Source organism: Oncorhynchus gorbuscha, linkage group LG06 (assembly GCF_021184085.1).
Source record: "Oncorhynchus gorbuscha isolate QuinsamMale2020 ecotype Even-year linkage group LG06, OgorEven_v1.0, whole genome shotgun sequence".
Taxonomy (NCBI): Eukaryota; Metazoa; Chordata; class Actinopteri; order Salmoniformes; family Salmonidae; genus Oncorhynchus; species Oncorhynchus gorbuscha.
In genome coordinates this window covers 27477227-27499478 of record NC_060178.1, presented here as the reverse complement: position 1 = coordinate 27499478, position 22252 = coordinate 27477227, and the positions used below count along the sequence as shown (strand labels likewise).

At 39.9% G+C, this 22252-nt stretch overlaps 1 protein-coding gene across 2 annotated transcripts; it reads right to left on the bottom strand.

The window, feature by feature from the left end:
- Positions 1-1859: 1859 nt before the first annotated feature.
- On the bottom strand, positions 1860-21720 carry LOC124037076 (LIM/homeobox protein Lhx4-like). Of its 2 annotated transcripts, none has more exons than XM_046351714.1 (6): positions 21584-21720; positions 10500-10671; positions 7405-7607; positions 5672-5826; positions 5334-5505; positions 1860-4528 (listed from the first exon to the last, which is right to left on the bottom strand). In XM_046351714.1, the coding sequence occupies exons 1-6, from the start codon at positions 21609-21611 to the stop codon at positions 4140-4142; spliced, it is 1119 nt and encodes a 372-aa protein (XP_046207670.1). In that variant the 5' UTR covers positions 21612-21720; the 3' UTR covers positions 1860-4139. The 2 variants fall into 2 exon arrangements, with proteins under 2 accessions (XP_046207670.1, XP_046207669.1); XM_046351713.1 differs by lacking the exon at positions 21584-21720 and adding an exon at positions 14355-14615.
- Positions 21721-22252: the final 532 nt, after the last annotated feature.

Here is a 22252-nt window from a genome sequence, read left to right as displayed (position 1 = left end):
AGACAAGTGTCTATATGGTTCGTCTCACCAGAATGTTCTAATTAGCAATACCTCACCAGGCACTGAAGCCAATATCCTGTTAACGACCCTCCCTCGCTTTAATTACATGTGAACTATCTCATTTCTGCTATGAGGACCCAGTGAAAAGAACCTAATTTCACTTAAAACAGAACAACCTTGAAGTTGTCATTGAAAAGCCTCTCTGTGACTCAAACCCATTTAAAGCTACACTGTCATGGCAGCCATGGCTCATAAGCCATCATTTGAAGAATATATCCTGTCTTGATGTCCAAGATGAAGTTCAGTCTGAACCAAATATCTATTTACATGTTACTAGAATTGTTGCCTTCAGGGAGGTTGTAATAGACGCCTCAGATCGATGATGATGGCATTTGTGCTTGTGTTTGTCATCTTTGCAAAAGCAACAGTGCAGGAATTTCCCAGATTTATTTGTATACTAGTGCTGTAAGTGCCGTGTAAATTATCCAAACTGTCTTTGTCGCTGTTTGTCTTTGTACGGCAGCACTATTAAAGGGTATCCATTAATGGTCATCATAGCTTGTCATCGGCTGAATAAAATCAGCTTGTTTTTGTGGCGTTTTATGCAAACGTGCTTGTTCTGCTAGACTGATCTTTTCTTCTTCTTACACAACAGGAGCTTAAACACAACCAAATCGATAATTCTTAAGTTTAGGACGGACCTGGTAAGACTCAGAAAAGGTCTGGATAATGGTTGTGTTGTGTATTATTGAGTTTGACATTTGTTTTAATTTTGCTATGAATATGTAGCCAGTCTAGGCCTATTTCAGATGTCTATCCAACAATACTTCTTTAGCGCATGGGTTATAGTCATGCTGAATGGTCCTATTTGGTTCATTTACTATGATGTGTGGTTCTATACACTCCTGTATTAACGCTGCTCTGCTATCTTGCCTGACCACAAATCATATTTATCCATATTTCACAAGGCAGTTTACAATTAGTTAACAGTGCAGGGATTAAGGAAAGATTTGACTGTGCAAAACTGCAATCTGGTGCAGTCTTTAGTAGCAGAGGGATCAGTGTTCGCTGCAACTGAGCAGATGTGCTGCTTTGTCCTGTTTTTTCTCTCCTATGGGTGGGACGGGGGTTAGTGTATTGGTTTACGAATAAAGATACAGAAAACCATGGTTACGACAGTCTGTTTGATTGACTGACTCGATCTCCATAATTGAATGGGTAATATTTGTATCGGTTCATCCTTAAAGGGATAGTTCATTCAAAGTAAGATTATAGTGAAAATAATAGTCTCTACATTTTCAGTGAACACATAGCTACAATCCTATGGGATTACTATACTGAAGAGAGTGATATTTGGTAAATTGATGCTATTCTTATGCAGTGGTGCATGGCCATTAGCTTCACGAGCCAGCCTGTTCTCGCAAGCTTGCATGAATGGTTTGCTACCACAGAATCCGTGTTAATCAGTCTGGTACAAGGCTGCATGGCCATAGCTAAGAAATAACAGATGAATCATTGATGGCAGTCACTCCTGGCCCATATGCTACTTTCAAGGTAAGAACAAGATTGACAAATGATGGAATTTGTGTGAACAATCCCTAGGGCTTTGCTTTGCCTGTCTGATGCACCTTTCCCTGTGTGAAGGAAACACTAATCATGGTCCCTCCTCTTCTCTCCTGGCTCCTAAGTGGTGAGCCATATCTACTGTACCGCCTTACTCACTGCTGAGTCGTTGCTCGTTTTCTTCTTCAGTCAGAAGACATGTCTCCTCTAACTGCATCTGCTATTTGCTTTATAACGAGAAAGTTCATGTAAACATTAAAGAGAAATACAGCACTTTAATCCAAAGACAATTCAGCTTTATTTCCTCGTATAGTTTTTACTGTACACAGTTCATACCATCGCACAGAAGGCTTATATGAATAGATTCGGTGCTCTCTGTTTCATCTTTTTCAAAGACACATGGAAATAAATAGAGCTCGTGAAATAAGCCTGTCAACACCTTTTGAAACTGTACAAAATGTACAACAATTAAGAAGCAAAGTTCTGAGGCAACATAGATTGAACAAAAATGATATTGGTGTGTGTGTGTACATTTACATGTGTTGTTTTACTGTTTGTTGATTTGCATTCTGGTTGGCATAATGTATGCTCTTTTCAGCTGGTTCCACATTTGGCAATTGACACAAAAATAAATATAAATGAACAGACATTGAGATTTTTTTTTACAGGAATTGTTCTGTCAGCATCTCATTTTGTTACCTCAGTTTATTTCATGGTATCTTTGATCATTTATTTTTTTCTGAAAGAAGTGCCTCCTTGTACAGTTACTCTAGTGACCTTTAGACACTACACGAAAGCCTTGAAACCAACACCATCAGACAAGACGGATTTTGTTAAAAAAATAATCAACTAATCTCACCCAGTGGGGGTCATGTAAAATGCACGACACCACAGCATTACTTCGATACCATGACAATCAGGCCATCAGCTGCTTTACAGTGGCTCTAAGTATTACGTTTGATAATCGCTTTTGCTTGTGTTTACTTTGAGGAGTGATGCCACAGCTGTTGACAGAGAAGAGCAGCTTCTAAGCAGGATCAGTACTGGCTTTTCAGCATTAACAGTGAATGATCCTCAGTCAAGATAAGGTTGGTGTGTGTTTTTTTTTAGATAAATAAATATACTGTATCAATGAAACATTTAGTAAAACCATTATTCTGTTCCCGTATCTGTCATAATGAGATCGGAATCCCCATGTTGTCAGCTGCACCAGTAAAAGAGGATATCAAATGTGAATTCCCACATTCTTGTTGAATTGACTTTGCACTTCTCTCTAACCTACTGTCATTTGATGACAATGACTTCGAGGAGAGAGGCTATCCACTATTAGCAGAGAGCATATCCTGGGAGTATGGACAACGGAGAAATAAATACTGACAAAATCCCCAGGACTAGAGATCATTCACAGACGAGAACAAGTCAAGCACCTACATTACAGAAGAGAATGGGTTTTTAGCAAAGCAACTATCCCCTCTCAACTTCCCCATTTTGCACACAGAAGAATCTGTGGCTCCCGCATTGTACAGGCAGCTGGACGTAATTCCTAAAAACCCAGTGCTGTTAGTTTCAGAATTACATTAAAAGAACTTAGCATGGGAATTGTGACACTGTTTGAAAAAAAGTATCTAATATGGAAACACTGCTGGGTTGTATTGTGCATTCCTCGCTTTTCTGTTTGTTGCTGTCCATGTACAAAGAGAAGTGTAAAGTGCATTGCCAATGTAAAATGCTTTTCAACAGTGATCCTCCTCATTCAGAAGCATGCAGGAAGCTTCTTTTTTAGGGATTCCATTTAGATTGTGGCCCTAAAGCATGAAACTCACAGAGAATCTCTCTGTTGATAGGAGTGGGAGGCCTTTCCTTCTCTTGCTAGAACAAAAGCGACACCTGCTGCGTGCTGACCCGGTAGTGAATAACCTACCGTTTCTACTTGTAGAATCGCAATGCTCGTCAATGGCCAATAACTTGACTTTGAGCCAATCAGAGTGCACGAAACACATGTGGGGGAGTCCCCCCCCCGCCCCAAAAAAAAGAATAAATAAGTAATTTTCTCCATACATCCACGGATGAGCCAGTCACACTTCATATGCAATGTAAGCTATGGGACGGTAGCTAGCTAAGTGCATAGACGCAATGCGCACAACACTAAATACTTCCTCTAAGCTAGCTAACCACTGTACATTGCTGATAGCTGTTTGGGCTTGCCTCAGAGTTTAATGACAAACACCATCCCAATGCACAAACTCATGCTGGAAATTTCAAATCCAGTTTTTCCAAAGAATGAAAAAAAATCCATCCATAAAAAAAGTAGAATACAGTGTAAGTTCAACATTCAGTAGTGTTTCGTCCATCCGTTCTGTTCTGTGTGGCGCCACTGCTCTGCTCTGGTCAGTGGTGGGTCGCCATACTTCCATTACTCTGTTGTGGTGGGAGGGTAGCTGACGTGTAGCATGTCTACCACTTCCACATTCATTATTGGACAACAAACTATATCAAGTTTCAGGGAAATAGAAATGTAAAAAGCCTGCTTCGTCTGTCTCTGTTCCCCAGTCAGTCTGCTGTGTTCATGGTGGAGCTCAGAACTGGGAGTGGTCCATCTCGTCCAGCCATGAGGCAGGGCTGGTGGGGAAGTCTGGGTAGCCCGTGCTGCTCCCTGTAGAGAGGTCAGAGGTGGGGCCTCCTGCCATGGCCCTGAGAGCCTGTCCCACGCCACCCTGCCCCCCCTGGATCATGATGCTGTCCATGGTGAAGCCCAGGTTGTTGAGCAGCGGGGTGTGGCCGGACAGCGAGGCGATGGACGACGGCGACTGGGGGAGGCCGTAGGGACTGCCCGGCCGAATGTCATGATAGGGTTGTCCAGCAGCGTCCAGAGAGAAGCCTCCGTTCAACAAGCTTCCGTTGGCCACGTCGCCCACACTCCCATACAGACCGTTGGTGTGGCCCAGGTCTGACAGGATCTGGTCGTCTGGTGGAAGAGAGGAGGGAGTTAGCAACTATCAATTAGCCACACAGTGGTGTTTCAACACTTCTATGGAGTTGTCATCAACTATATCAACATTATACAGCTGTTATCTTTAAATAGAATTAAGTGCCTTTATGAAACCATTTTATTGAGGCAACATAATCTGGATTTCATTTAGGTAAATGGCATAGGTGTGTAGTACTTAATAGTGTTCCCCCAGCGCTTAGTAAGAGACGAGAGTCATGATGTATCTTAAGCTCAAACAAAGGGGGTCTGTTCATGCAATACAAAATATTTGTCTCTGACAGTCCCTCCAGTGCTGTTTCAATAACAACAATGCCCCAGAGCACTTTCCCTCTAATTGACTAAAAGCTTCACCTACTTTATAGAGTTTCTGCTACGGTGTTTTCATTTCTCATAAAAACAGCCTCCTTTTAAAAGTGGCTTGAGACTTTTATGAGTCCCCAAAACGGGCTCACAAACATCAAATAACCATAAAAACATGGGGATGTGTAAAATGTCATTTGCATGGCCAACGCTTCTCTTTTCATGTAGGCTCCCATGGAGATATGTGAAAAGGAAGACAAGAAGTGGAGGAGGAGTTGAGGAAGAGAGAGAGAGAGAGAGAGAGAGAGAGAGAGAGAGAGAGAGAGAGAGAGAGAGAGAGAGAGAGAGAGAGAGAGAGAGAGAGAGAGAGAGAGAGAGAGAGAGAGAGAGAGAGAGAGAGAGAGAGAGAGAGAGAGAGAGAGAGAGAGAGAGAGAGAGAGAGAGAGAGAGAGAGAAAAAAGGTTGGGTTAGCCATACTGACCTCTGAAGCTGAGCTCACTGTCGCTCAGTCCCGCATCATCTGCTGAACTCTCCTTCTCCACTTTGTTGCCCCCTCGGTTACGTTTGACACTTTTGTAAAACTGACCCCAGCGGTGCCGCCCTGCGTCCTTCTTCAGACGCTTCTCTTTTGCACGACGATTCTGGAACCACACCTGCCATTGGGGGATGAGAGACATTTCTCAGTAAATACAGAAGAGAGGTTTTACTCTTCTAATTTGTGTTCATATCTACATATTATCACTGGGATGTTTTCTTAAACTAGTCCAAACTAGAAAACTGCTCCGCTTGGTAATAGAGATCCTGTTGTGAGGCACACACCTGCACTACTCTCATGTCCAGCCCCGTCTCTGAGGAGAGCTGCTCGCGGACGTGGCGCGCTGGCTTGGGAGAGTTCTTGTAGGCGATTTTAAGGGTCTCCAGCTGTTTGGCTGTGATGGTGGTTCGTGGTCGCTTTGCACCTGCCTCTGAATCATCTGAGAAAGATATGCAAGGATTATAAAATACCCTTTAGATATTTAGCTATATTTGTGACTAGCATTTTTTATTGTAATTAACCTGTGGGTTTTTGATTTTGTATATCGACTAGTAAATACAGGGGAAGAACTTGCTTGAATGGACTGAGGTGCCATGTATGGAAAGTTGATACCCTTCTGAAACTGTCCAACTCTAGCTGTAAGGGACATACATCTCCCAGGAGAATTCCAGAAGAAGGGAGTTATTGGTGGCCCACCGTAAAAGTGCATTGCATCACTTACGATAAACAATCAGCAGGCCATGTAAATCTCCATAAATACACAGGCAGAGCTTTCAAAATCAGATCCATAAAAGGTCACAGAAACTGGAGATTTAATGCCCAGGCAGGACACTGAGAGACACCCACTGGGACCCCGTCTTCACTATCCCCTTGCCTCTTGTGATCTCTCAATTCTTCAGTATTATTGTACATAAAGGAGTTAATGCAGGCTGGTCTCTTAGACTTGACGTAACACAGTAAATGAAAATGTGGGACACTCAAATGAGTATGATATGTTATGTTTGGTATGGTTACATAAGACAGAAGGTTACTTAATTAAGGCAAAAATGGAAGGAGGGTGATTGTTCATTCAAGGTGAATGGGTAGGCGTACAACAACTACTTACTACTTTTTAGCTACACCTAGCATAGCTAACGTTAGCCACCTAGCTAACGTTAGCCACCTAGCTAACGTTAGCCACCTAGCTAACGTTAGCCACCTAGCTAACGTTAGCCACCTAGCTAACGTTAGCATTAGCCACTTAGCTAATGTTAGCCACAACAAATTGGAATTCGTAACATATCAAAGGTATGGCAACTGTGTAACATATTATACAAATTGTAATACGCAACATATCATACAAATTGTATTTCGTAACATACCATACAAATTGTAATTCCTAACATACAAATTGTAATTCGTAACATATCATATCATCGGGGTGGCAGGGTAGCCTAGTGGTTAGAGCATTGGACTAGTAAATGGAAGGTTGTGAGTTCAAACCCCCGAGCTGACAAGGTACAAATCTGTCGTTCTGCCCCTGAACATGCAGTTAACCCACTGTTCCCAGGCCGTCATTGAAAATAAGAATGTGTTCTTAACTGACTTGTCTGGTTAAATAAAGGTAAAATTTAAATAAAATTTAAAAAATCATTCGAAATGGATGATGAAAATCTACAAATACATACCATACCAAAGATAACATATCATACTAATTTGAGTTTCACGGATTTTCATTGATTATGTTACATCTACCCATGAATCCAGGTTGGTTAACTGCACCTTGCTGTCTCCTGAACTAACTGTCTCCTAATTCCTGCACCTTTCTCCACAGCTCACCTGCAGAAGCCAGCAGAGATTTAGAGCACCATGCCACATGGGTGAACCAGCTTGAGGCTGCTAGTCTCAAATCTATTTGGTGAGAATGTTCTAAATAGAACAGGTTACCAAGGAGACAAGACTGAATTATTCACACAAAATATTACTCCCACAAAAAACTGGCCAAAGCAATAGGAGGATGACCCAGTCAGACACCTACCATTCTGTTTGGCCGTCTCGTAGTCCTCCTTGCACACCAGCCTGCCGTCTTCCATGAGGTAGAACTCATCCCCAGTGGCCAGCTGTCGGCTGCACATGACACAGGCGAAGCAGTGCAGGTGGTACACAAAGTCCTGGGCCTTCCGCACCACCTGGGTCGGCGGTATCCCCTGTTGGCATGATGCACACTTTGTTCCAAACCGCCTGCAAGTAAACACACACACATACACACCTGCCGTCAGATACTCAAACCCCATCCAGAACAGGTAGATCCAGCCCTAGTCAGCTCAGACAGAGGCGGATGATAACAAAGAAGGTCTATAACATAGTGATGACATAGCATGCATCGTTTTCGCCTCTATTTACACTAATAATAGTAATAATAGCTGTATAAGTTGCAGAGGGGGAAAGCATCAGTGGTGGAATGCATTTGTGTTGGTGTTAGGCTGGTCCTCAGGTTGACAAATGGCATGGATCAATGTAGTGGTATAGTGGGGGCTGAGAGATCCAATAGAGAGAGCTCTGAGTAAACACACTGAAGAGAACCAATAAAGCACCGACTCAGGAGGGGCAGTAAATCACACAGCCTATACAGAGAAATAAACCCTTCCTTCAGACCAAGGTGAAGTTTCTTCATCACTGCTGGGAATCCAGCACTATACTCCAGTTCCAAGCCCCCCGCCTCAGCCCCATTCCCATCCTCATCCTCCCTCTCCTCTTCCTCTCTCCCGTCCCTCTAGTGCACAGCACCACTGCAGTTTTAACATTTAAAAAAAATTCCCCCTATTGTCCCCAGGGCCACCTAATAAAGTTAGCCTCCACTCTCTGACTTGCACGCTTTTTAGGTCTCATTGAAGCTTCTGACATTAAAACCTCTCAAACGTGATTTAGTAAAAGCCTGTACGGATCCTGTTTTGGATAAAAGTCAAACTTAATTTTCTTCTTTAATGCCTCAGAAATTCAATCGTAAAAAGATGGAAGCAAAAGGGGGAGAAAGAGGGAAGAGAAGAAATTCAAAGTTGCTGTTTTGTGAGTCCAGCTAGGGCTGGTAGAGCAGTAATAAATTGAATTTGTATAGAGTGTCTTTGGAGTTGAAAGTTTGAGTGTTATGTGTTCTGTCTTATCCAACATAAGTATTCAACATGGCCAGAAAGGCATGAGGATGTTGTAGGATGTTCAGCTTGATTAACCTCATTGTGTTGATCATGTCACTAAGTCTTGACACAAGCCTTTTCTCTAACATTATGAAAGTTAACTATGCAAAGAGGAAAGTCCTCACTGACCAGGGGGCATAGGCACAGGTGTGCCTGGGTGGGCGCATTCCAAGCCCACCCAATCCGATTGTCAGTGTTTCAAACAGGACATTATTTGTCTTTTTACCTAATCACAGTACTTGACTTGGGCAGGAGCTCACTGGATCTGAGTACTGGCACCTCAATTTTTCTTCTGCTCGAGTTCCTGCACCTCCTATAGAATATTACCTCAAAAGAATTGAGGAGTTCCTGCACCTAAATATAAATGGTACCTTCACCTAAAATGAGTACCGGCACCTATTTCAATCCAGGTCTAAACATACATACGCCATCAGATGAAATTCATAGTACGCAGTACAGGGTGGGAAAACGAAAAGGATATATAGACAATAATAATAATACATTTTATTTGGCAGATGCCTTCAGGACACTCAAGGACATCTTACATAAAATCTAGTGCTATGCGTAAAATACATTTTATTTAGACCTATGTAATTAATTTGAATTATGCTTGATTATTTACCTGGGGGAAAAAAGAATGAAATACGAATAAAACAAATAATAATTCAAAATAATGGGTGGTTCTGGCACGTGTCATTTCGCACGGATACCATGTGAAGTAAACAGTAGCTATCGCTGTGTAGGCTACTCACCGCAGGCTGCTCACCGTCAGCTAGCTAGCTAAGACTCAAGTAAAATGGCCAAACAAAGCTAAAACAAATTCAAGAGACCGTGTATAGAAGAGGATGTTGAAGCATTTGCCAAGTTATTTGATATAAATGTTTTCGACATGAAGGGCCTCCAGTCCCCCTCTATATCAGTCATTGATTGCATTGATCTAATCGAGCGCTGTTTTTATTCAACACTTTTAGAAATCATGAAAAACGCTTATCCACTTCGACTCGCACTCTCTCCCACCCTCTGATGAGACGTCACCATCAGTCCAGTGAAATAAAAAAAACCGAGTTATTTCAATGTATGCTCTGATGTACCTCACAAGTAATTGGCTACAACAACTGACCCATAGCCAGTGTTATCAGGTAGCTTAGCTTGAGACTCGAGTTTTGAAATATAAGGGACTACGTTATTTATAATAAGGGGTAGGACTACATGGAGAAACACAGACCTCTCTTATTATATATGAAAATAGGCAAATGCACGAAGCAATAGTTATTTCCAGTCATTTTTAGGAATTTAATTTAATTGGAAGTAGAACTTTGCCCTGTGTTCCCCGCCCATACACTATAGTTAGGCCCTATATGCTATTGATAATGTAATTGATATCACACAATATATTGTAGGAGCACTTGATCTCCCGTGCCCAGCAGAGAATTGCACTCGGCTTGCATTTTGAATCATAAAGTGATCTAGACAAAGAAAAGGTTGGAGACCTCTATAAGCTATGGATGCCCATTGTGAATATTACTGTTATATCATGGCATTCTGTTCTAGTCTCATAGTCTGTTAATTATAGGCCTATGGTGTGTTATGTGTAGATCTATGTGAGTCGCATGTTAAATGCAAGAGTCATATATTTGCGTAGGCCTACAAGACTATTTGGTTTGTAATGCCAAATCACGTAAAATGGTTTGTTTTGTGCGATCAATTAAATTTGGCTATAGGATAGGCTAATTTAATAATTGTATGATGATTTGAGTGATTTCACAAGTCAAAGCCAGTGCAATCATGTTGCCATTTTTTAGCTCACTTGAATGTCGGCAATTAAATATAATGCTAGCTTTGCTTAAAAGTACATTACTTTTACATATAATTCCATTAAGCTTGCTATAATCAAATGTTCGAAATTCCCATTCAATACGTTTATAAATGAAGTTATACTCACTTGAAAAAGTCCTCTTTGCAGTACACATTTCCCGCCCGCGAGAAACACTTGTCTGCCAGCAACGCTTGACAATCCGCGCACTTGAGGCACTTGGAGTGCCAGTGGCGGTCCAGCACCTTCAGGATGAACTTGTCGAGGATGTGTTGACTACAGCCCGCACACTGGGGGATTTCTGGAGGGAGAGAGAGAGATAGAATACACAGCATGCGTTAAAACAATATCCTGGTCCTGGAATACTGCAAGGAGACAGGTGAGCAGAACATTGCGGAGGCCGGTTTACAAGATCAGAGCCGGATAAAATTATATTTAAAAAAATACAAAATAAAACAGTAATGCAATTCCTCATCATTATATTCGACCTCGATAAAAACATAGTCTGACAGAGTAAATTGTGTCACCATGACATTCATTCGATTTGAGATTGAGATTGATCCCATTCCTTTACTCTGCTTTTTAAAATCAAGTGCCTGTGCCAGTGACACAATATTTAGCCTTGAAGTGGACTTGATTGGACCCCACTGATTCGATTTTTCTTATCTTAAACCGAGTAATAATGGCATGAATGAAGAAAACTAGGTTATAAGTAGGAGCACTAATAGTATTAAAAACCATACACCATTATCACCACAATACACCATTAATTATCACCATCAACATCACCAGAGCAGCGTCACTATTGCTGTGATAAGATTAGGCTATGCAAAAAAACAAATAATCAGATATATTATTAGATTTATAAATATATATAGAGATAAATATTACAATGTGATATAACAATACATATTATTATTATACAGCCTTATTGTTTTCCTTTGATATGAATATGAAACCTCGGGAAGCAATTTCCCTGCATTGGTAGCTTATGTTAAACATGTGAACAATGGCCAGGTGAAGAGGCATCTCATAAAAAAAAGAGTATTTTCAATATCTTAGAATAGTGACAAGAACATAAGGAAATCGAAATTAGAACGGACCCCTCAAACTCATTCAAATTGATGCAATAGGGATAAGCAGCATTCTGTGCGCAAAATCATTATCCAGGTGATATTTTCACTGTATCTAAGGTCTGCAATTAGCCTATCCCAAACTAGTTGTTGTTTTAAATAAATTACACATGAAATCACACTGTCTAATCATTAATCTAATCACACCCACACCAAGCTGTTTAAACGTGCGCTTTAGAGGTCACGAGAAGTAATACTACATGTGCTTCTTCATTCTGTACGTTGGGAGACATTTTGGAGGAGTACAATTTTCATATGTATTGTTTCTGGAAGGCTGCTCAATCAGCAACATTCATACATAAGCCGCATACACAAAGAATAGAGGTATACGTTTTACATTCCACTTATAAAGGTGTAGGCCCAAGTAAATGAAAAGATGCTGCAAAGCTCAATATCTTGTATTTTTACTATTGTGATGTGGCATTATGCCTACAGTCATTTGCATAACAGGTATTTCCCAATCAACTTCACACTACGATAACTATGGAGTACATGTATTTTCAATACGAGTTAATACAAAACGGAATTAAAGATAGGTGTATTTTACATCCACAAAATATGAAATAATTCCTCTGATTTGTGGTGCTTTTGTTCATTAGATTTTGGCGGCAGTGGTGGTGCTGAAAGGATAGCTCAAGGGCCTCCAGCATGCAGCCAATCTTGGCAGTAGGCCTATTCACGCTCGATGTCTAATAGCCTCTACACTTCCTCTCTCTCTCTCTCTCTCTCTGCTTGACTTATAAATCACACGATTATACCACTTAAGATCTCTGGTGTGCCTCAAGAGGGGTCCTCAAATCTAAGAAAATGTGATCCTATACGCTTCCTTTCCACTTTCAGGCGGCTGTATTTCGATAGATGTTCATTTCTCACCAGTCTGATAGGGATACTAACTTTGTTTTTTTTTAACAGGACTTAAAAAGTGTTTCATATCAACCAAGTCATGTGCTTATTAGCTACAGAATTGGAATGACTGTACTGTAACACCTTTATACGAAGCCTATAGTATTAGGGAACGAGCTCATAGCCTATGGAGCTCATAGGCCTATAGTTGATATGTGTTGTAGATTGCATGACCTACACTTCAAAGCAAGCAGACTGTAAACTCTATTCAGGAAGTAATCTTCTTCTTCTTGGGGCTTTGTGCCAAAAACCGTTTAAGAATAATTACCCTTATTCGTAAGAGCATGCGAACAACCATATTCATCATGATAATAATGTTTAGATACATAATACTAAAATATTTTTATTCGTAGAGTAATCCGGTATTAAATCCAGCATGTATGCACCAAGGGGGGTTGAGTGGCAAGATCTTTACCCAATCTTTTAATCTCCCTCGATTTACAAAATTAAAGAGCATACGCCGCCAATATACAGGCTATTTGTACAGGTTAAACAAATTATATTTCACAATTCTGCGTTGTTTCACTTTGTGCATTATGCGTTATGTTTCACTACCTTTATCAATAATGTATGGTAGCCTAAATTAAGGTCGTATTAACTAATACAAGAGACAGTTTTTGACAGTCTCTCTTTTAAATTAGTTAAATGGGTTAACTGTTGTGCACGCTATAAAAAAAACGGAATACAATCATGTACTAAATCGTAAGAAATTAGTCTAGATTTTGAACAAAAATAATCATGATTTATATATATACATATATATATATATATATATATGTGTGTTTTGTTTATACTCTCCAGCGCTGAAAGAAGCAATGGCTCGTTTGGATCTGCGATATAAAGGAGTATTTCATTGTGGATTAAGAGCAACATTAGAGGTAAAACCATAATAGGTCCATCTGTACATTTCAGTGGCTCGCACATGAATAATTAGGTCAGGAATTTATCCTATCCCAGTTCTATCTTGATAGCATGATCAGATTATATAGGCCTGAAGATTAACATGACGACGATAAAGAGCAGATGCGAAGATACGCAATTCGTTGCTTTGATGCTGAGGTAGGCTAGTTATTGCACACACAATATAGTGAAATATTTAATGTTTTTCATGTTTTAATAGAAATGACGACAAAACCACCTGTTTTAGTAGGCTATAATATCATGTATGTGTCAAACAATAATAAGACAGACATAATTGTACAATTATGTAGCCTACAATAGTGCAAAAACACAGCTTTAACAGAAACATTAAAGCACACATTACCATATAGCCTGAATCATTCAGATATGACTTAGTAATAGCTGTCAGTCAAACCAGCTGGGTAAAGAGAGTAGGTGATGACAACGTCTGATCTATCGTACGTGGCCAGCCTCGTTTGCAAATAAACAGCTGTCTAGCATGTCTCTGATTGTAAAGCAGAGGCAACGCTCTCATACAGCTCATAAATATTCCTGTGCTAATAAGAAATGCAAAAAATATCTTAAAGTGTGTCTATGTCTTGATGAGTGAAGTATTATGCTCGTCAAAACCTAGGCCCATGCACATGGGGCTTCTAAAATAGAGTAAAACCCGCACGTACAACTCGTGCAAGGGCTGGAGTTTATAAACAACACCGTGAGCAGTTTAAACAATACATACTTGTGCTAAAGAATCTCTATCTATACAGCATTCCACAAAATTCCATATGAGGACCAGAAGATCAAAATGAGATGCAACTAATATCCTCACATCAAATAATAATATAAAACACACGTCAAATATGAGTCAGTGGAGTAAGAGCCACAATAGTATGAATACATATCACTGTCTTCATTAGCCTGTCTGTCCCTCAACCCTGTGTAATTAACCGCTGCATCTGTTCTACAGCAGTGCTCTGCAGCATTTCAAAGCTCACCTGCCAATGTCCTTATGATATAATCAATGGAAAAGGAAATGGAAAAGCCTTACGTTGCATTGGCACTCCGAGTATCTCCGGTAGACCCTTCACAGGACTCTCTGTTGGTAGAACAGCCGCACTTTGCATCATTGTGATCCAAAACCGGGAATAAACACACACATATACACGGTGGGCTGAAGCTCCCGTCTATTTAGTGAAAAGGGTAGAATATATCAAATAGAAACTGGGTATGGACACTTCTGTAGATCTAGCTGTCCCGTTAAAGTCCGGTTTGTTTTATTATTCTGGAATATTGTCCTGTGCTTGCCGGATTTCGCTGTGCTCTTTTGGTGTGATCATACAGGCTGCTTGATTCATTCACACTGCAGGGGCAACCGTGACGTCACCATAGCATGGGCACCGCCCGGGACCAATAGGATCCTCGGACTAGCCTCAAATGGGCGGAAGAATTCTGCTTGTGAGAACAGGTGAGAAGAAGGAAGAAGTAGTGACGAGACAGAATGCCACCAGAAAGGCGGGACCTTCTTTAGGATAGTATCAATAAATACAGGCTTGCTTTGCTCGTAGCATTGTCTCTCTGTCAGTATAACTGAAAGGGTAAAACGTTGGTCAATTGAAAATGACAATATGCTTTGATAGACTTTGCTCTAGTCCGGTATGCCACATCACTCTTCAGAGACGTGAAATGTGACATTGAGCAACCGTTAGCCTATAGGCTAACTAGTCTGTACAGTCGAATCCATAGCCTTCCTGCTCTGATATGAAAGAGATATGAAATGAATCAGTTTCCTCGTATTGTCAACGATTTCACAATTATGCTATCTATAAATTGCATGTGGGTAAATGCTTTTTTCTGCTCTAAACCTTCAGGCAAAGTAAGTCCTATTTCTTAGGGTTATACGAGTTATTGAATCTGGTTGCCGATAGTATACAAAAAAAGCATCGTTGGTGTGTAGGCTAAAACAACATTTGAATTACATTTTGTTGATTGGACAAAATCACAATATTTGTGTCTGATCTCTATGAATAGGATGTAACCTGACTGTAATGAAGACCTGTTGTCAGAGAGCCTTGACAGGTATTCGAAGTCCAAGCACAATCCTTCTGACAGTGTTAATTTCAATTCCGCCTTTGAGAGACTGCTCTAGGATAAAATATTCCCCCCGGAGAGTTCGTAGTTCAAGCTAGATGAACTCAATCTTCGCTTCCAATTTTCTTCAAGCATAAAATGAAATGCACATTTTGCTCGGTCTGCGTCCCACGCGTTCAGATAAACAATAGCATGCAGTCCTATTTCACTCAGGTTGAACGAAATTGTACAAGCAGCCGACCATCTGAATCTCGGAATATCTGAATACAAAATACCTAGCAGGTAGGCAGGCTTATGTCTGCTATTACCCTAACCCGTACCACCATTACTAACAACAAGTGTTTACAATAATGATCATGAACATTTCTAACATTAAAATAATACATTTAGCCTATTAATCATAATAGAATTAGGCAATTACAATAATAATAACAACAATAACATGAATATGAATAATAGCCTATAAAATCAACATCATTTTGATAATGAACACAATAACTGTAGAATATTTTGTCCCGATACAACAATTACATAAGATTATAACAGAAATTTGGGGCATAAGGATTATTTATATGTTTTCTTCTGTTCACCTTGCGTCCACCTGTGTCATTTCCAGTGAATCGGAATGAAACTGACAAAACGTTATATCTAATTACAACTAAATTACTGCCATCGTTATCTCGTTACTTGGTGGATATTCACTTCAAATGGACTAAGACCCCCCCCCCAAAAAAAAAAAAAAATATTTAACCATTAACCACCTTTGGGGTTTATCTAAAAATCAACTAAAACATCCATCTTTATTGGATTTAAACACACTTACAATGTCTGGATGTAAAGGGAGTCAATTCCAGAGGGTATTTTGTCGACCGCCAAGGAGGCTTATACAGCTATTGTTGGTTAACTTAACACTATCCTGCCCCTAAAGGTACACGAACAGTCACGCGTTTCTACATACCTGTCTCGGATATTTTCTCTGTTTTTCTGTTTTTGTACAACTACAAACTCGTTTTTGCAGCTGTAAAAAAAGAAATACTAGCCTCCTACCCACATGACTCAATCTAGTTGGCCTATCATTTACAGACTGACAATATAGGCCTACTAGGTTATAGGTGAACCCATGTCTAAAAAAGATAATATATTCTGTTACATTTTCATAATGGTGATATGATATTTCAGATAAAGCTATAGGATATTTAAAATTTAGCGGATGATTCCATTGTTTCACATTGTAATGCTGTATGGCCTTACAAACCACATACGCCGTTGTGTGTTTAACGTTTGAAATGTAGTTTAGTCAAATGAAAACACTCATCAAATTGATTAAATGGGAGCAGCAGGGATATTCTGGGAATAGGCTACACCCCACACCAGCCCCACAAGCGCTAAACCCGTCTTTATGCCAGGTGTCCCAGTTATACCCACCCCCTTCATCCCTCCTCTCACCCAGGCCGGTGTGGCAAGGGAATCATCCCGTCGAACACTTTCATTTTCATTACACTTTTCCCCCCAAGATTATTCAATTACTCTGATTGTCGAGTGGTTCGGAAACATGCATTTGAATTTTAAATACAGTGTGGAGAAAATGTGTTTACTTAAGACTGTCAACATTAGGTCATACAATTAGATTAATTGATATATGTAGGCCTACAGAGGATACATGCACATTCGATAGAAACTGGGTGACACAATTAGGATGTTATTTATTTTATTCATATACATTGCCTAGTAATGAAAGTAAAAACAGGCAGAATAATAAATAATAAAGCAGATCAAAATATCTCAAGTGAAGTATAACGATTGAAATAGTATAAACTGTGGAATTTGCGTAAACGAGTGGTTGATCCCCTGCTAGAACGTATCCTCCAAATAAAATGAGTGAAGAGGAACCTATAACTCAAGTAAATGGCGATTTTTCTGCCACCGCTGTTGACCCAGTCACCTCTAATTAGATATAATATTTCAGTGTACGAGTTCATTGACATCTGCGATTCACAAATCCACCTTATTGGTAGAGCACAAGGACCAAGAGGTCTCAGAATACAACCATTAATTCTCACCACTGGACCGCTATTGTTCATAGGCTAACCAGACCTTCCCCAATGCCTTCTTGTAGATGTTAAAACGTTTGCACCCAAAAGGCTAGCGAGACATCATGATTACCTTTAACGAAATTAAGCGTCATCGATGCTTATTATTAAAACCAAGACACACTAAGGGAAGTGGCTTGGTGATTTACAAGGAGAACAAATAACTTGAGGATATAGCCTATTATCTTACTTGAAATACAGTTGATAGTTGTGGGTCATTAACCAGGTTTCCATCCAATCATTTCATGGGAATTAATTACCTGACGCATAAAACAAGAACAGGCTGAACCTAACCTAACCTAAATGCACCGTAGATGTATATAAACCCTGGATTGCAGTTACTATGTAATTGACCATTGAGAGGCGTTGAAGCCACCGGTCGACCATATTGGGACTACCGAGTAGGAGCAGTCCTCCATAGGAACGAATGGAATTATACAGTATTTCAATTAAATGTTTCAAGGAAAAAAATAACCTATATTTAAGTATTTTTGTTGTTGTAGTGGGGACAGTAAACATTAGTACTCTCTAAAAAAGAATTTAAGGGAAATGTTTTACTTTATTATTTATTTGAAAAAAATATGTTTAGCTCACATATTATCATTTAAAAGCATGCATTAAGGTGTCTGTAATATAATAAACGTGTCAAAACGTAGATGATGACATTTATAAATGAATTTCTATTGATTGAAACATATTTTGGGAGGAGTACCAAGATGGCTGCTTGATGTCTTCATTACTGCTCCCCCTGTTTGTCATCCAGGGGTTATACACATAATTTAAATACACATAGGTTTTCCTGTAAGCCAGTAGATCAGTAACTAAACACGCTCACGCACACACGGCTGAGAGAGCAGAACTGTACAGTGTAGGCTTTACCATCACTATAACCATCACTATAGGCAGCCAATATGCACACGAAAACAGTCAATTGTGATTGGGAAAAACATGATTCAAAATTAAAATAGAATATTCAATGGTCCATTTATGCTCTCGATTGTATCTTCTTCATAAAATAGCAATAATATCCTGGTAAATAATGAGTAATAATCCAAATACAAGGAGCAATAATATTTTATCTGTTGGAAATTGTAATGAATTTATACTTTTAATACATTTGGAATTTTGGAATTTAGGCTATTATAGTGATACACGTCACTCGTATTGAACCTGGAACAAAGCATTGTTTTAGGAGAAATCTCAAAATCGCTATCTTCTACTTATCGAGTTACGTTTGATAAGCCTACGTAGGCTTCTTGACACAGACACGGAAATCGCAATGAATGGACCAAGTCAAGCCAGAGACAAGAAAAATGCAAGTCCTATTGAAGACCAACAACCTCTCCCTCAACGTGATCAAGACAAAGGAGATGATTGTGATAGGAAAAGGAGGACCGAGCACGCCCCCATTCTCATTGACGGGGCTGTAGTGTAGGAGGTTGAGAGCTTCAAGTTCCTTGGTGTCCACATCACCAACAAACTAACATGGTCCAAGCACACCAAGACAGTCGTGAAGAGGGCACGACAAAAACTATTCCCCCTCAGGAGAATGAAAATATTTGTTATGGTTCCTCAGATCCTTAAAAGGTTCTACAGCTGCACCATCGAGAACATCCTGACAGGTTGCATCACTGCCTGGTATGGCAATTGCTCGGCCTCTGACCACAAGAGGCTACAGAGGGTAGTGCGTACGACCCAGTACATCACTGGGGCCAAGCTTCCTGCCATCCAGGACCTCTATACCAGGAGGTGTCAGAGGAAGGTCCTAAAAATGGTCAAAGACTCCAGCCACCCTGGTCATAGACTGTTCTCTCTGCTAAGAGGTACTGGAGTGCCAAGTTTAGGTCCAAGAGGCTTCTGAACAGCTTCTACACCCAGTTCATAAAAAAAATGTCCTACCCAGACTATTCCCCCCCTCTTTTACGCCGCTGCTACTCTCTGTTATTATTTATGCATAGACACTTTAATTACTCTACCTACATGTACATATTACCTCAATTACTTCGACTAACCGGTGACTCTGTACCCGAAACCCCTGTATATAGTCTCGCTATTGTTATTTTACTGCTGCTCTTTAATTACTTGTTCCTTTTATTTCTTATTCGTATTCATATTTTTAAAACTGCATTGTTGATTGAGTGCTTGTAAGTAAGCGTTTCACTGTAAGGTCTAAACCTGTTGTATTCGGTGCATGTGACTAATGACATTTCATTAGATTTGATTTGACTGTAATTTTGTCAAATCACCACCATAATAAGAGTTCAAAATGTCCAGTATTTCTGTGTTCATATTTCAGAACATATGGATTCTTTAGACTTTCAGAAAGGTGACAAATGCACGCTGAGGGAAAATAGAGCCACTCTACAAATTATTACTAATCCAAAAACAGTGGGGACAAATGGGCCTTCTACACCTTCAGAGAAGGGCTAAGGATTTAAAAAATATTGATTATAATTATATAATGATAATGATTATTATATTATTATTTTAAAATATGTTCTGATTTAATCTCTTCCGTTTTTGTTGGAGAGGAAAGGGTTAAAACCGAAGCGAAAATATTTATATGCTGGTCTCTGGGGAGATAAATCTAGTTGGCTAGTCAGCCATTGGCTAGGCCATCAGAAGCTAGATGAAGATCTCTGCCATTCAACTTATTAGGGCACACTTTTGGAGTGACAGTGGAATCGACTAATCACATTTTAACTTAGTGGGTGGGACCGTTTTTACAAAAACTAACTGAAACTCCGGCCTTCTTGAAGGCCAACAGATCATTGCACAATAGCGAGCAGTAGTTTCCCAAGGTCTAGCTAGCTAGATTTAGTTGTCGGCTAGTTTGCAGCAGCTGCATGCAGGAGGTGTTATTAAAGAGGCTGTATTTGCTATTTTTTTTATCTTCTCCCTTTTCAATAATAACTTTCAACATGTAGTTAAGTTTCAAATGATCATCATCTGGTGATTGGAACTGTTATTTGTTGCAGAGCGCTTGCTGTTGTTAGCCATCTCTTTGAAAATAACTTGTGTGTGAAACATTGTTGCATTTAAAGTGGAACTGACAGCATTTTAGCAATATGATAGAATATGACACTTATAAAAAATATATATCTGGCCGCTGCGCATTTGGACAATTAATAGACAATGCAGTAAGTAAAACCGAATAAAAACATCTGTCTTGTCCAGGACCAGAGTCTACACAGACCGGTGCGCTATAGCCAGTCAGAGCTACAGTAGACCTTTTTACAAACAAGCAATTTGCCACACAGGCATGTCATTCACTTTGAACCTTACTGTGTATTTACAGGCAATTGCTATAGCCGACATTAGATCATTAGAACGCATTCGCCAAAAGCGACAAAATACCTGTGTACAGGAATGGATTTCTGCAAACATGGAAACACCACGGGAGTCCTCTTACATTCGGGAACTTTACAGTCCTATTGATTAAACAACCATGAAAAGGTAAAGGGTAGGCTCTCTCTTCCTCAGTTATGCACATCAACAACAACAATATAACAACTAATACTAGCCAGAGAAAGATGAGCTCAAATCTAACAAAGGAACATTAGATAAATCCTCTCAAACTTTTTCAGCTAGTTGGCATTCAAAATTACACTGATAAACGATGAGGAATTGTAGCCTCCTCGTCCTTCTGCAGCTTGCCTGCCAATGCATGCTTGTCCCAACCAAGCACCCAAGCTAACTAGCTAAAGTTGGCTAGATTGCTAGCTAGCTACTTCCAGACACAAATGACAGAACATCTCATTCTGAGCATTTTACTCACCTTAGCAGAGCTTGTTAGGCTGTTTACATGTTATCTAGAGCATTCTTGACTAAGTATTGTATTTTCCCCCTACGTTTACAAACACCAGTCATATTCAGCGGGTGTTATGCATTTGTACATTCATCAGTTGTTCTGCGCACTGGCACACTCGGTCGAGAGTGCTCTGAAATCAAAGATAGCCAGAGTGAATTTTCGAACGCAGAGATATGCTAACTGGATAACAGTTGTTCAGGTTCTTGCTCGCTAACCAAATGACACCTGCATCTCTAGCTGTGTATAGCTGCAGAAAAACGATATGAGGAGGAAAAGTCAGTCACTCACCGACTGCTCCAATGGCATGACATGACATCCTTCTAGCAGCTAACTAGCTAGCTAGCTATTTAGTGAAGGTTAGGCTCTGTGTGTTTAGCTTGCTACATAAATAGATATGCTAGCCTATTAGCCACGTTATGGCTGAATTGTGATCATTGCCCCTCGCTAGTTTGATTGTATTGATATTCCCAGCATTAGTTACATTTGTCTGTTTTGTCCAGAATATTGAGTTATTGAAACTGAAACAGTGCCTCCGGATGGAGGCGGCAAAGAATGTACCAGGCCAGCTGTGATTTACAACCTGATAGCAATATTTATTTGGACTAACAGGAAATGTATTGGTGAATTAAATTAATCATGCATTGAACTGCATTTGACAGATATTCTGATTGCCTGGTTCCTTCATATCTGCAAAGTAGTTCAAAATGCTGTCAGTTCAACTTTAAACTTTAGGTCACTGGTTACTTTGTGTGCTAAACGTGAAAGATTTTTTGCAATTGCAAATTTCGATTGGGAAATGTTTAATGGTTTTGTATTCTTATGATTGGGACCTACTTGCGTATTATGTCTGAGTTTATGGACTGCATATCCTTTAACATCATGCTATGTATCTTTCCATCAGCCCTATGCAGTGGTGTAGTAGTGCCTGGAGAAATGGGTATACTCTATTTTTGCAAA